At 32.9% G+C, this 13,488-nt stretch overlaps 1 protein-coding gene across 1 annotated transcript; it reads left to right on the plus strand.

Moving 5' to 3' along the window:
* The first annotated feature begins 5,565 nt into the window (after positions 1-5,565).
* Positions 5,566-13,195, plus strand: LOC145576404 (putative magnesium transporter NIPA6). The gene is made up of 9 exons (XM_081634173.1): positions 5,566-6,300; positions 6,415-6,471; positions 7,082-7,172; positions 7,273-7,433; positions 7,514-7,641; positions 7,744-7,881; positions 9,021-9,113; positions 9,221-9,338; positions 12,661-13,195. Exons 1-9 carry the CDS (start codon positions 6,180-6,182, stop codon positions 12,789-12,791), a joined length of 1,038 nt encoding a protein of 345 aa, XP_081490299.1. The 5' UTR covers positions 5,566-6,179; the 3' UTR covers positions 12,792-13,195.
* The last annotated feature ends 293 nt before the right edge of the window (positions 13,196-13,488 follow it).

Below are 13,488 nucleotides of genomic sequence, written 5' to 3' on the forward strand. Positions count from 1 at the left end.
CATATGCATTCCTCTTACTTTTTCTTTTGAATTGATATTTTAGTCCCTTCTTTATCTTCTTATTCGGAGGCAAAATTTGGCATAATTTCACAATATCCCCTTCTGATAGTGTGTATACATTCTGAAAAAATAGGTTGCTATCCTTTTGGATTGAGAGCTCTCATTATGAAGTACGTACGAATGGTTGCTCCCCTGTTTAACCTTTACACTATTTACATGTACCACTTTAAGTAGAGGTGTCAAAAGTTGTTCTAACCCAGTCTAACCCAAAAAAAAAAACTCAATTCAGATTTCGACTCACATGGACACAACGGCTTAGCATGACTTAGGGCCCATTCATATTTACTTAATTTCAGTTCAATTCAGTTCACTTCATCTCCTATCATTTCAGTTCAGTTCAGTACAACTCCTAATTTCCTTCTCTCATAAAATATTCATTTCATTTCAGTTCAGCTCCAATCAGTTCAATTCAGTTCAGTTCAGCTCAGTTCAGTAAATGTGAACAGACCCTTAACTTTGAAATACACCTGATCGATCTAATATACCCAAACCCAACTGGGTACCTGAATTGTCACCTCTAACTTTGACCTTCGTTATTTCTTTATTTTTGACAAGGAATAAATATAGTCAAATTGGTAGTATTTAGAATAATCATGAATGTATTTTCATATATTAATTTTTATATTTCTAATGAAACTTAAGGATAATTTTAGTCAAAGTTCCGAGTTGACAAACGTGTCAGTCAAACTACGCCATTTATAAGAGTGTCTAGTATTCTGTTTGGATTTATGACAAATTTGATTTGATCTGAAATATAATATGACTGTTAATCTTATAATCTATTTCGTTATGAATTTTCATCCAATCCTATCCGATCCATCCTCAATTAGAATTCGATTATTTGTATCTATTTAGAAAATCCAAATTAAGTTACATTGCAAATTTTTTAGCCTTTTATTGACAAAATTCATTTAAAAAAAATAAAAATACGATTTAAAAAAATATTGGTTCAAGCTTTTAATATCTATACAAGTCTTGAAACTTCAGTTTTACATGATTTTCATTTTAAAATTTCAAGTAAACACTTTATGAATAGTGTGTAGTGGACATTAAAAAGTGTGTTAATTATTAAAAAAAAATAAAAATGAAGGGAGTATTAAATAGGATTATGAGAATATTGGAAGAATTAAATCTAATCAAATTTGTTATTATGAAAATTGGATATGAAGCAATACTTTTCTTTTACAAGAAAAAAGTAACTACACATCTTAATTTTAGTACTATATTTCATATGAATAAAGACAATTAGAAAAGATAAATTGACGCAAGGCCATGTTCTCTTCACCTTAATATAATACTATTCAGTAAAAATAATTTATGTTCAGTAAAAATAGTTTCAGTTAAGTAAGAATAAGTTCAGTTTAACAAAAATAATTTCAGTTTAGTAAAATAATTTAGAAAAATCAGTTTTAAAAAACAAATATAACTAGAAATTAGTAAAAAAAAAAAAAAATCAGTTCAATAAAAATTATTTAAATTTAGCAAAAATAATTTAAATTCAATACAACAAAAATGATTTCATATCATTATAAATATTTTCAATTTAGCAAAAATAAGTTGAAGAGAACAAGACCTATGTTTGGGAAATGAATGGATTAACTTATACTACGTAGTATTATTTTTCGAAAACAATTGTAAAGTAAAATCTTAAAACTGCTATTTAATGACTTATTATTATGCTCATAATATATCTTTAGTATTCATAAATTATTGTTCTTTTGATTACAAAATCCGATCAAAACTAAAAGTTATTTTAAAAAAAAACAATAATTTTTGCAAGACATGAGCTTAAAGTTCATATATATATATATATATATATATATATATATATATATATATATATATATATATATATATATATATATATATATATATATATATATATATATATATATATATATATATATATATATATATATATATATATGTACTTTTGAAAAATTTATTTATTCAACCCATTTATGAACTTCGACTCTTAATATTGTTTGGATAAAAAGAAATTAGAGAGTAAGGGAGGGAAGGGAAAAGAAAGGGAACAAATTCCTTTTATTGAGATAGGAACGTATATTGTGATATGATATTATGAGAATAATATCATATAAGATATTATTGTGAAAAGATATAATATGTGATATATTATGATAGGTTTAGGAAGTTAAGATAATGAGGATATATTAGGGTTAGATATTCCTATTATCTATATATATCGTAATGTGGCCGAATATTATAAATGGGAAAATACAATGGAAATATAGAGAGAATTATTTTCCCCATAATTTAACACCTTTGTTTGGATAAAGAGATGTGATCCATTTTTTCTCCCTCTTCAACTAATATGGAGGGAAGTGAAGCTCCATATCTCATCAGCTTCCCCCCTTTCCTTCCCTTCTTCCTCTTTTCCCATTCCCTTCCTTTTCTCTTTCGAGTGCATTTTCATTTGTATTGGTTCGAGCGCATTTCACCAATCTGATACATTAATTAACGTTTTATTTAATAGCAATGAGTTCAATTAGAAGGTGTCTTTCATTAATGGTAGAGGTAACAACACTATCAGCAATTGTGAGAAGAAGTTGCAATAACTATATTATATCAACCATACTTTCACGAGTAGAAATATCAATGAGGTGAGGGCATAGTAGATGTTGATTTTCCTATCCCCATCCCCGTAATGGGTTCACCGCCCTAGCCAGTACAAAGCTAAAACTGTTCCACCCTTCCCCTAGCTACTTGGATATCCACACCGCCTAATCTCTAATTTCTTGGCCCAGGCCACCAACCCACCTAATCCCCAACACCAGAGGCCAAAACCCAACACTCTTCGCCTCCAAAACACAATAGTAATACATTCGATACTAATACTTAGACTTGGCAATCCTGACCCAGACCTGATAACCAGACCCGAATGACCCAATCTATGACTCGAAATCGACCTGAAACCAGTGACCTGAAATTGACCCATAACCCGAATTAACCCGACTCGACCCATACCCGATTCGAAGTGGAACTAACCCGACCTTGACCCGAAACCCGAAACGACCCAACCCGAAACGACCCAACCCGAAACGACCTGACCCGAAGTTGACTCGAGACCCGAAACGACCGGACCCGAAGTTGACCCGAGACCCAAAACGACCCGACCCGAAGTTTACCCGAGACCCAAAGTTCACCCGACCCGAAGTTGACCCGACCTTTAACTTGAATTAATTGACCTAAATAGACTTGAAACCCAAAGTGACCTGAACTAAAATTATCTTATACCTGAAATGACCAGAATCTATTTAAGCTAAAAACTTGAACTTAGCAAACTAAAATAGAAAAAAATTGCCATCAAATTGACTTAATTTTTTTAAATGATAGTAATGTGTAATATTGTAAGTAATTTACATATTTTGAGCATTACTTTTCTCGATTTCTTCGGCCTTTTATCTCTATAAGTTATTAAAAATTCATAATAACTAAAATAGACCCAACAACATCTTACATGACTACATTGACTTTCATATAATAGCTAAAAAAATGGTCAAAGTGAGATGTGTGAATAGTGCAAAATGTCAAATTGTTGTGAGTAATATGGGACGGAGGGAGTATAAGAATAATACAAAGAAATTATTACAATAATGACAATGATAATAAGAGTATTGAAACTAAGATCAATAAGAGAGTGAGGTATAACTCAATTAGTTAGAGCAACCCTCTTAGTTTCAGGAGATCCTAAAATTGATTCTCAATCTAAACACAAAAAAAGAACAAGGTTAATAAAAGTCAAACAATTACTATATTCCATGAAAAAAGTAGTCTTAATAAATATAGTGAATTTTTCGTCAATAAATAAATAAATATATATATACAAAGTTGAATTTAACCCAATGTATCACCCGAATATGACCTAACTCGAAGTTGACCCGAAAATTGGACCTGAAAATTGACCTGACCCGACACGAAAATTGACCCGAACAGATCCGACCCAAACTCGACCCGAAGTGTTGACCCGATACTCGACCCGACCCGATTATTAGTCGACTCGAAATCAACCCGAACCCGAAATGACCCGACTCGATAACCTTTTGACCCGAGCTTGACCCGACTCGACCCGAAATGACCCGACCCGAATGACCCATTTGCCAAGTCTACTAATAATACTCCACATACAATAAAATAAACACTAAACATTGAACAATTGTTTTTCTTCAACATACAATTAGGCCCTGTTCACTTCACGTTAAAAAAATAATATTACGTAAAAATAATTTCAATTCAGTAAAAATAATTCAGTTCAGTAAAATTAATTTCAGTTCAGTAAAAATAAGTTCAGTTTAGTAAAATTCAGTTTTCTTAAAGAAGAATTATAATAGAAAATCAGTAAAAATAATTTCAGTTCAGCAAAAATAATTCACTTCACTAAAATTAATTTAAGTTCAGTAAAAATAATTTAAGTTTAGCAAATATAATTTTGTTTCAGTAAAAATAATTTCAGTTCAGCAAAAATAAGGTGAAGTCAACGAGGCCTTAGTCTATTATTATCTTCACTAATATATATTATACTTAAGATTTTTTTGGATACATATACTTAAATTTTTATTTTAAAGATAAATACTTGTACAAAAATATATAACTATATAGTTTAAAATTCATGGAAGTAGGTATGAAGTGGAGCAAGTCTTATATTTGACCCGCCCCACTAATATCCCTATGCACGGCACAACTTACTTTGTACTCCCTCCGTTATATATGTGTCCAATTCGACCGATACACTTCTCAATCCATAATTTTAACTGATGATTTTTTTAATTATTAATAAGTATAAAATATTAAAAGTTGATATTTAAAAGCTATGTTATAAGACGATTCCAACAAATACTCACTGATTATATTTTTATATTACGTACAAAGTTCAAAATTTGATCAAAGTGATACACATGAATAGTGCAAAAGTCAAAATGGGGCACTTTATATAAGAACACAGTACTCCCTCCGTGTTTTAATAAGTGTTACACTTATTAAATCCGGCCGTGTTTTAATAAGTGTTACACTTCTTTTTTGGCAAAAAGCTATATTAAAATATTATATCTTTCTCCTCTCATAGTCCCCACCCAAACCCACTATTACTTTTTTTTTTTAATTATTATATCTTTCTTCTCACATTCATTACTTTTCAATAAACCCCACTATCTTTCGTTTACAATTTTTTAATACTCCAACTACTCTACTTGCATTTTATTTTATTAAAGTCAATTAAATTGTCTAAAACTATATGCTGGTTAAAAGTGTAACACTTAAAAAAACACGGAGGAAGTATTTCATTTTAGTGCAGAAATGACGTTACTACCCTGGGACAATGAACCTAATCCTAGGTAGCTGTCTATCATCTCCTCAAAAATCAAGCATATGCCTTTATTTTATGTGGATTCCATTTTTGTTTTAACAAAAGCATCCCCTTATTGTATATCTGAAAAAATAGTCATTAATTTTCCCCCCTATTAAAAATTGACACTTTTCCTTTTTTTTTTTTTATAAAAATTGACACTTTTCTTAGTTTAACAAGTACTTGCAATTCTAGCATTCTCCAAATGATGGGCCCCATGTCAGAAGTTGAACGTATTGATGCCTTGATGGCTCAAATGGCAAATAGACGGGCAGGTGGGATTAGAATTTTTAATTTTTTTTTTTTACAAAAATACGTCGTTTTTATTTGATTTAATTTAATTTCTTTTTCTGCCTCTCATTTTTATGTGATTGATCAAAGAAAAGTAAAAGGAGATCGCAAACTTTGCAGAAATAAAATAAGAGGAAGAACAACCCAATTACAAAAATTCAAAGAAAAATTAGCTTCTGTAACTTCTGGTCAACTATTTTCCATTTTTTTTTCTTGTAAAGAAGTTCATTATTTTGCTTTTCTCAAAAATTTTAAGCTAGGTTTGTTAGATTTCGATCATAATTCCAACAAATTGATTTTTTTTTTTTTTTGGAAATTTGGGTTGCTTAGGGTGTGGGATTGAATTATTAGAGAAGAAGCTGAAATTTAATCTGGGGTTTGTGTATTTTAGAGGATCATGATACATGGTCAATCAAAATCGTTGTTGTTTTGATTATTATTGTGATTGTTGTTGTTTTGGGAAGCAATGTATAGCAGTAATTTGAAGGGGGTGATATTGGCATGTGTGTCAAGTGCCTTCATTGGGTCTAGTTTCATCATCAAGAAGAAGGGTCTTAAGCGGGCCGGTGTCGCGGGCCCTCGGGCTGGTGATTTTCTCTACTATGTGATTATATTGGTCAATTTGGTGAAAACCCTTTTCCGCTTTTTACCTAATTATGCCTAAAATGTGTGTTAATTGTGTTTTGTTTGATAAATTTTAGGAAATGGTGGGTATGGCTACTTGATGGAGCCCCTTTGGTGGGTGGGAATGGGCACTAGTAAGCCACTCTTCCTTTATATTTTTATTGTTCAATGTTGTAAATTTGTCGAATTTCGTTTTGTGCTGTTGAATTTATGAAAAATGACATTCTAAAGGTGGTATGATGATGGCATTGTTGAACACAAGCTACCAATTTTGTGTTCTTTATTGTATAGAACTATGGATTGGATTGTTTTGAGTGCATTTTCATTTGTGGGCATAGATAGTACAATGGTATCATGTGATTCATGTCACATTGATTATGGAATGGAATTGATTGTTATCTTGTTCGATTATGTGCATTTAATAATTTTGTTGGCGTTAGTTTAAGTTCTTAGAGTTTTTTGCAACTTCGAATTGCAAGTAATCACTTATAGTTCCTATATTATATACTAAAAAAAAAACCCATTTGGTTATGCTGTTCAATTTGTTGTACTTTAATTATAATGCTGTAGTAATTATTGTGTCTGTTTCCACAAACCAAATTCAATTAATTTTGTGTTTAGGAGTGTTCTTTGGGGAGAATTGGTGATTGTTGGAGAAATAACCAATCTGCAGATGGCTTTTTGTTTTGTTTCCCAAGTTTCAATGTACTCATTTCTGCATTTTGGGGTTTTATATTTGGGCAGTGATTGTTGGAGAAATTGCTAATTTTGTTGCTTACATTTATGCACCTGCTGTGCTGGTGACACCACTTGGTGCATTGAGTATAATTGTTAGGTAAGTTTAAGCTGAATGTGCTGGTAATTCATCTGTTTTTCTATCCATTGCAATACAATTGTGTTTGAACTAGTGCAACTGATTTTGGGAATTGGTTCAGTGCGGTGTTAGCCCATTGTATATTAGACGAAAAACTGCAGAAGATGGGGATGCTTGGGTGTCTTCTCTGCATAGTAGGCTCTGTTGTCATTGTGCTTCATGCACCAGGGGAACGTTCAATGGATTCTGTTGATAAGATATGGGCATTAGCTATTCAACCAGGTCTGTTCATATATTCAAACATCCACATTTATGATCTTTAGAGCGTCATGATTAATTTTTGCTTATGATTGTCCACACAGCATTTTTGTTATATACGGCATCAATTGTAGCCGTGGCATTGGTACTGATCATGTATTGTGCTCCTCGATATGGTCAAACCAATATATTGATTTATATAGGCATATGTTCGATTATTGGATCTCTGACAGTAAGTATATTGCTTTGTAGTGTGTAACTTTGGTGTTTGTACGCTATATCTATTTTACTATATCTAAGTTCTTCAGTTCATATTATGTCGTGTACTTTGCAGGTAATGAGTGTGAAGGCCATTGGTATTGCAATAAAACTTACTTTGGATGGAGCTAATCAATTCAGATACTTACATGCATGGATTTTTGCGATGGTTTCAGTTACGTGTATCATTATACAGTTAAATTATCTCAACATGGTAGGCATTCCTTCAAAATCAGTAGAAATTTTATGAAGCATCTTCCTATTTAGTTATTTAGTTTCTGTGAGCACCTGGCCTCCTCCTAGAAAAGGAGAGCCATTGTTTGCATTTATGTGGTATTAGACACAATTTGAATGTAATTAAAATCCCCCTACATTGTTACAAAAAAGCTCTATCCGTCACCCTGAACTTGATACATCGTTCAAAGGAAAAATGGGGATGGGGGAGTGCCTAACACTGCAGCCGTATGCCTTCTGGCAAAGAAATCTGAATATCTTCCCTTCTTTCCAATACCTTCTTTCCTTGAAATTGGCATTTTAGTCATCCCTTAAGTTAACCCAAGTTGATTGCATCTTATTGGATTCTCTGTATCCTCCCTTCCCCTCGACCTTTGGGTGAAATCGAAAGATAACTGATACTTTGTGGCTTTGTGCTAGAAACCCCCTTCCCAAAATAATAAACAGAAAGTGAAGATCTACGTCTTGCTTAGAAATGTAAAATGCTATGTGGAACCAAGGACTCCCCTATAGGAAATCTATGTGTTCAAGCAAAAATTTACCCACCAGCGAGTTTTTTCAAGCAAAAATAGGCATGGGAGAGATATGTGGTCATGGATAAATCTATGTGTTCAAGTAAAATTTGCCCACCACCAAGTTTTTTCATGCAAAAATTTGCCCGGCCACATATCTCTCTCATGCTGTATTTATCCATGACCATGTACTTGAAAAATCCATCTATGCCATATTTACATGGAGTCGCAGTGTTGAACCTGTTGATATTGATGCTGAGTTGTGAGTAGCTGCAAAAGGATGCTTTATTATTTTGTTTAAGTAATGGGGAAATGATAGTACTAGCTTGATTTTGTAAATATTTTTGATGAGTTCAGTTGTGTTTTTCCATACTGAAATCCTGCTAGTGTAGATTTCTAGAAACATCAAAGTATCAAACATTTTTGTGCTCTGCAGATCCACAACTATCTTGAAATCCCATGTTTACTACAGTAACAGATGTAGAACAGTCGTATACTACGATTGTTATTTCATTCAAATGTCACTAATTTATTTTAGAACCTGGCACACTTCAGACAGCCAATACCTATTCATCGTTAATCTGATTTCCATTGGAAATGAATACAGGCACTTGATACATTCAATGCGGCATTGGTCTCTCCTATCTATTATGCACTGTTCACATCATTTACGATTCTTGCTAGTGCAATTATGTTCCAGGTATGTCCTTTGTACTTTCATTAGCCTATATTTAATACATGCAGACTTGATTGTTCAAAGATGCATCGATTATATCATGTCATTCTTAATTTGGCTCCGATCTATAGGATTATTATGGTCAAAGTATAAGCAGCATTGCATCCGAGCTTTGTGGATTTATCACTGTGCTATCAGGAACTGCAATCTTACATAGTACAAGAGAGCCTGATCAGCCATTCATTACAGGTATGGTTTTTCTGTTTTATTTGATGTTGGTGTTTAATTCTATTGTATGAGTGCTGAAAACTTGTATGATAACCAATTGAAGTGTAAGAAACAAAATGTTTATATTTTATTTCAATGCTACTTATCAATATAGGAGGAGTAACGGTATTTCAGCTGTAGTCTGTAGAGTACATGAAAGTTTATAATAAGGCATTTTGTCTTGGAACTTGATCCTTATAATATTGTTTGAGAAAGTATGTAACTATAAAACCATTGACAGCCGATATTTATAAACTCGGAAGACTTCTGTGCACCTGAGTCCTGAGGACAGTATCATATGAAAAGTGGTACAGAAACAGTAGTGCTAACAGTACATATTTCAAAAGTGTATCAAATCTACTGAAAGTGTTATTAAAAACTACTTTATAGCTATTTCCTGTGCAATTACATAACTTTGTAATTTTCTTTATATTGGCGGGTTAGTTATGAACTTAATGTCTATGTGCTCTCAGTTTTGTGTGCCCACTTTACTTTAAGTGTAATGGGTAATTTGTTTCGAGATGATGGACAAGTTGTTCAATAACATTAATTAAAAATTGGTTAAATTTATAGTTCTGCCAAACATAGTTTGTTGGTTACACCAGAATATTCAATTGCTGACCTGTTCTTGGTTAAATTGTGAAGCTAAGGGTTCCTTATTAATGAAACATAAGTTATTTATTACAGAATTTTTCGTTTAAATGATTCTTCAGTGTATCTTTGCCTTGGAACAGAACATTTAGTATGTTTTCAAGTGTTCTTCCATGACCATTGAATGAGTCACTTATCCTTCATCTCTATCATTAAGCTTATATGAAAGTAAAATGAGTTTTACAATGGACCAGGGCTAGTTGACACTAATGTAACATTTGCGTGTCCCTAAAAGCAATGTGTCTAGCAATTAGTACCATAATAATACATGAGCATAGTGTTGAGGTTTCATGACAGTATATATACAATTTCATCCAAGCTGTAGTGCTGTACTATTGTCTCAGGGCTCAGGGTATCTCGGTTCATAGAAGAGTGAGCAATGCAAACTTCATAGGGACTTTATTAGGCTGCATATGATAGCTGCCCCTACCTGTTCAATTATGAAAATTTGAAAGGATTAGCTGGAGTTAGGTCAGAAAAATGTTTTAAAGTTGAAATCAGTTTTATCAAGAAATAAGATATAAATAAAAAAGGTTAAAAAAAAAAAACCCTTAATTTACAATTCAAACTAATTATTTGGGGTGAATATTTGATGAGCCTATAGAAGCCTTATCCTACTTGTTGAATGTTGGAGGATTGTGGTGTCCTATAGAACTGGTGCAATCAAATGATAGGAAGAAAGGGTTGCAAAATGAGCATAGGAAGGGGATTAATTAAGTAAAGGGAGGGAATCAGGGAAAAGGAGGGAAAAAAGTGCGATCTCAGTAGATGCTCCTCTGGCAGCAAGGTGGTTTTGTTGCTGAAATTCAACTTGCAATAGTGAACCACCTGCCCATCTTTTTTTGACCTTTTTTATTTATTTTTTTTATTTTAATATATAGTTTTTATACCTGAAAAGAAGTTGCATAAGATCCTAAGCGGACATTGTGTGTGGAATACTCACTTCGTCCCACATTAGTTTTGGCACGTATCAATGCACATAGTTTAGGTGATAATTTGTTATTTGGTTAATTTGGAGAAGTTGATGTGAAAGGAGACACTGGAGCATTATTTTATCGAAAAAATAGATTTGATAAAGGATAAGTGGGTTGTTCTTATATTTAATGTAAGAAAGTGTGAAACCCTAGCTGTTTAGTCGTGGAAAGAGAGAAATGTTACTCCATTTAAAAAAAAAAAAGAGTTATTTCCTAAACTAGAAGCAAGAACACTAGCTTGGGACAAATGAAGAAGGAAAGTGTACTAATCTGGAATGGGTGAATAGCGGCTTGTAAGCTGTAGCCAGTAGTGATGGCATGGTATTGATTGAGTGTAGCCTGAATGATAAAGGTACACTAAGTGAGTGAAAGGAAAAAAAGTTAAATTAAATAATTCTTCTAGACATTGATCCTGGTATCTCAAGGTGGTTTGATTTTAACTATAGTTTGATTTAAGTTATTACTTCATTCTAGTGTACGTAAGGGAGTGTTTGGTTTGATGTAAAATGTTATCATGAAAAATGATTTTCCCATTTGCGCTCATTTTCCTTTGTTTGATTTGTGAAGGGGTGGAAAACAAATTTCCAAATGGTGGTAAACATTTTCCTTTACAAGAGAAGGGAAGCCACCTTTCTTCCCTCCTCCTTGCCTCGTTTTTGTTTTTCTTTCCTCTCATCCATCCTCACCTTTCCACTCCCATTTATATTCGTGTATAACTTTTCTTGTAAGGAAATAAACTAAAGGAAAACTAATTTGCTAATGTTCCTTGAAAAAATGTATTCCATGAAGTCATTTTTCATTAAAAATGTTTTTTGTCAAACCAAACAGAGCCTTAGTGAGTCATGTGATCCATATATGTTCAATAGTGTAGGGAATGGGTGTATTTTTTCTCGGAATAATATGCTCAAAATCAGGCTACTACAATCTAGCCAGTTGCTTTAGTTGAATGATATCAACTTTGTGAACATGTATACTTTCAAAGTCCAGATTTGACTATTACAGTATGAGCTGAATAGTTGATTGTAATTTTTCTTCCCTTCTTTAATGTTTGAGGCTCTGTAATACCGTGTTAAAGTGATACACGGGGTATCCATCTTTCGTAAGATAAAAACATGGGAGTCTATTTGAGTTTGACTTGGGTAGTCTATTTTCTTATCTGCCTTTTGTCTAACTTGTCAGTTTCTCTCTTTTCCTTTTGATGCTCAATCTGCCCATGGCCTCGGCTTATAACTGAGATGATGTAGTCACGTTATTTTCCTCTTACCCAAAACTGAATAGAAAACTGAAAACTCAAATGCATATGTGGATGTAATTAGTTGTTAGTTTCCTACTATAAAGAATTAAATATAATTGCATATACCTTTTTGATTTGTTTTTCCCTACCCCTGTGATTTCTCTTGTGCATCAAGATAGCTCTTTTATGAAAACAGTAAGGCTTTTGTTATCCCAAGAATCGATGGACTTATTTCTGTACAACAGTAATGTTAAACACAATTTAGGCCTTTTACAAAACTGGATCTAGTGACTGATGAAATTCATTGACACAATTTGACTCCGTAGATTTGGTCCCTATATCAGTTATTTGTTTAATGTTTCTTGATATTCTAGTAATGCTTGGAATAATCTTCCCTTCACTTCCTTATCCTCATTACTTAACACCTTGTTTTTTACTGTCTCAGATTTATATACGCCACTCTCTCCAAAAGTATCATGGCATCTGCAAAGTAATGGAGAGCTCTGGAAGCAAAGGGATGAAGATGATCCACCTTCTAACTGTATCTCAATCATCCGGCAAGATTACTTCAATTAGGTTGAATGTTGTTGAAAAACGTTTTGCATTTACGGGTTGTCCCACCCCTCAGAGATGCAGCTTCCCTGTACAGGAAGCATAACGCGTGATTTTGGAGAACCTCCGACGAGGCATGTAATGCAGTTTGATCATATACATGCTTGTGCCAGTTGTATAAGGTGCAGAGCTATGATACTGGTTTGAGCTCAAATATTTTCACAAGCTGCTCTTCTCGGCGGGTCAATGTATTCTCTCTTGTGCAAATAGCTTACTAACTAATTATTTATACTGTTTAATTATGGCTTGTCCACCAAATTAGCGTTAGTCCATGGTGGTACGCCCTTGTAAAATTTGATTGTGCTATATTTTGGGGGTAAAAGCAAAAGTTTACCCCTTTATTCTTTCTACAAACCGTTTTTGGTGCATATTGTACTTTTTTTTTTTTTTTTTTTTTTTTTTTTTTTTTGACGTAACACAACAAAATTTGTTAGCATAGTAAATAATCAATTTGATGTGAGGAACTTCATTCGATGAATTTTGGACAATTTTCCATGGTACCCTGACTTTCAATTTAATTACTCGTTTCGACTAAATAATCACACTTGCTTTTAAAACATCGATCCACCAATATTTTAACGAGCATCACTTCACACCACCAACGTCAAGGTCTCAGACTCTCTATAGTCGTGCAAACCTTTGTGTTGTGATTAGATCGTGA

The sequence above is a fragment of the Chenopodium album genome, chromosome 13, assembly GCF_948465745.1.
Source record: "Chenopodium album chromosome 13, dcCheAlbu1.1, whole genome shotgun sequence".
NCBI lineage: Eukaryota > Viridiplantae > Streptophyta > Magnoliopsida > Caryophyllales > Amaranthaceae > Chenopodium > Chenopodium album.

Excerpts from the sequence above, each read along its gene's own strand:
- LOC145576404 (XM_081634173.1), top strand. The coding sequence starts at position 6,180 with ATGTATAGCAGTAATTTGAAGGGGGTGATATTGGCATGTGTGTCAAGT. Across the intron at positions 6,301-6,414 it reads TGTCGCGGGCCCTCGGGCTG|GAAATGGTGGGTATGGCTAC; the intron begins GTGATTTTCTCT and ends GATAAATTTTAG. Across the intron at positions 7,642-7,743 it reads CGATTATTGGATCTCTGACA|GTAATGAGTGTGAAGGCCAT; the intron begins GTAAGTATATTG and ends TGTACTTTGCAG.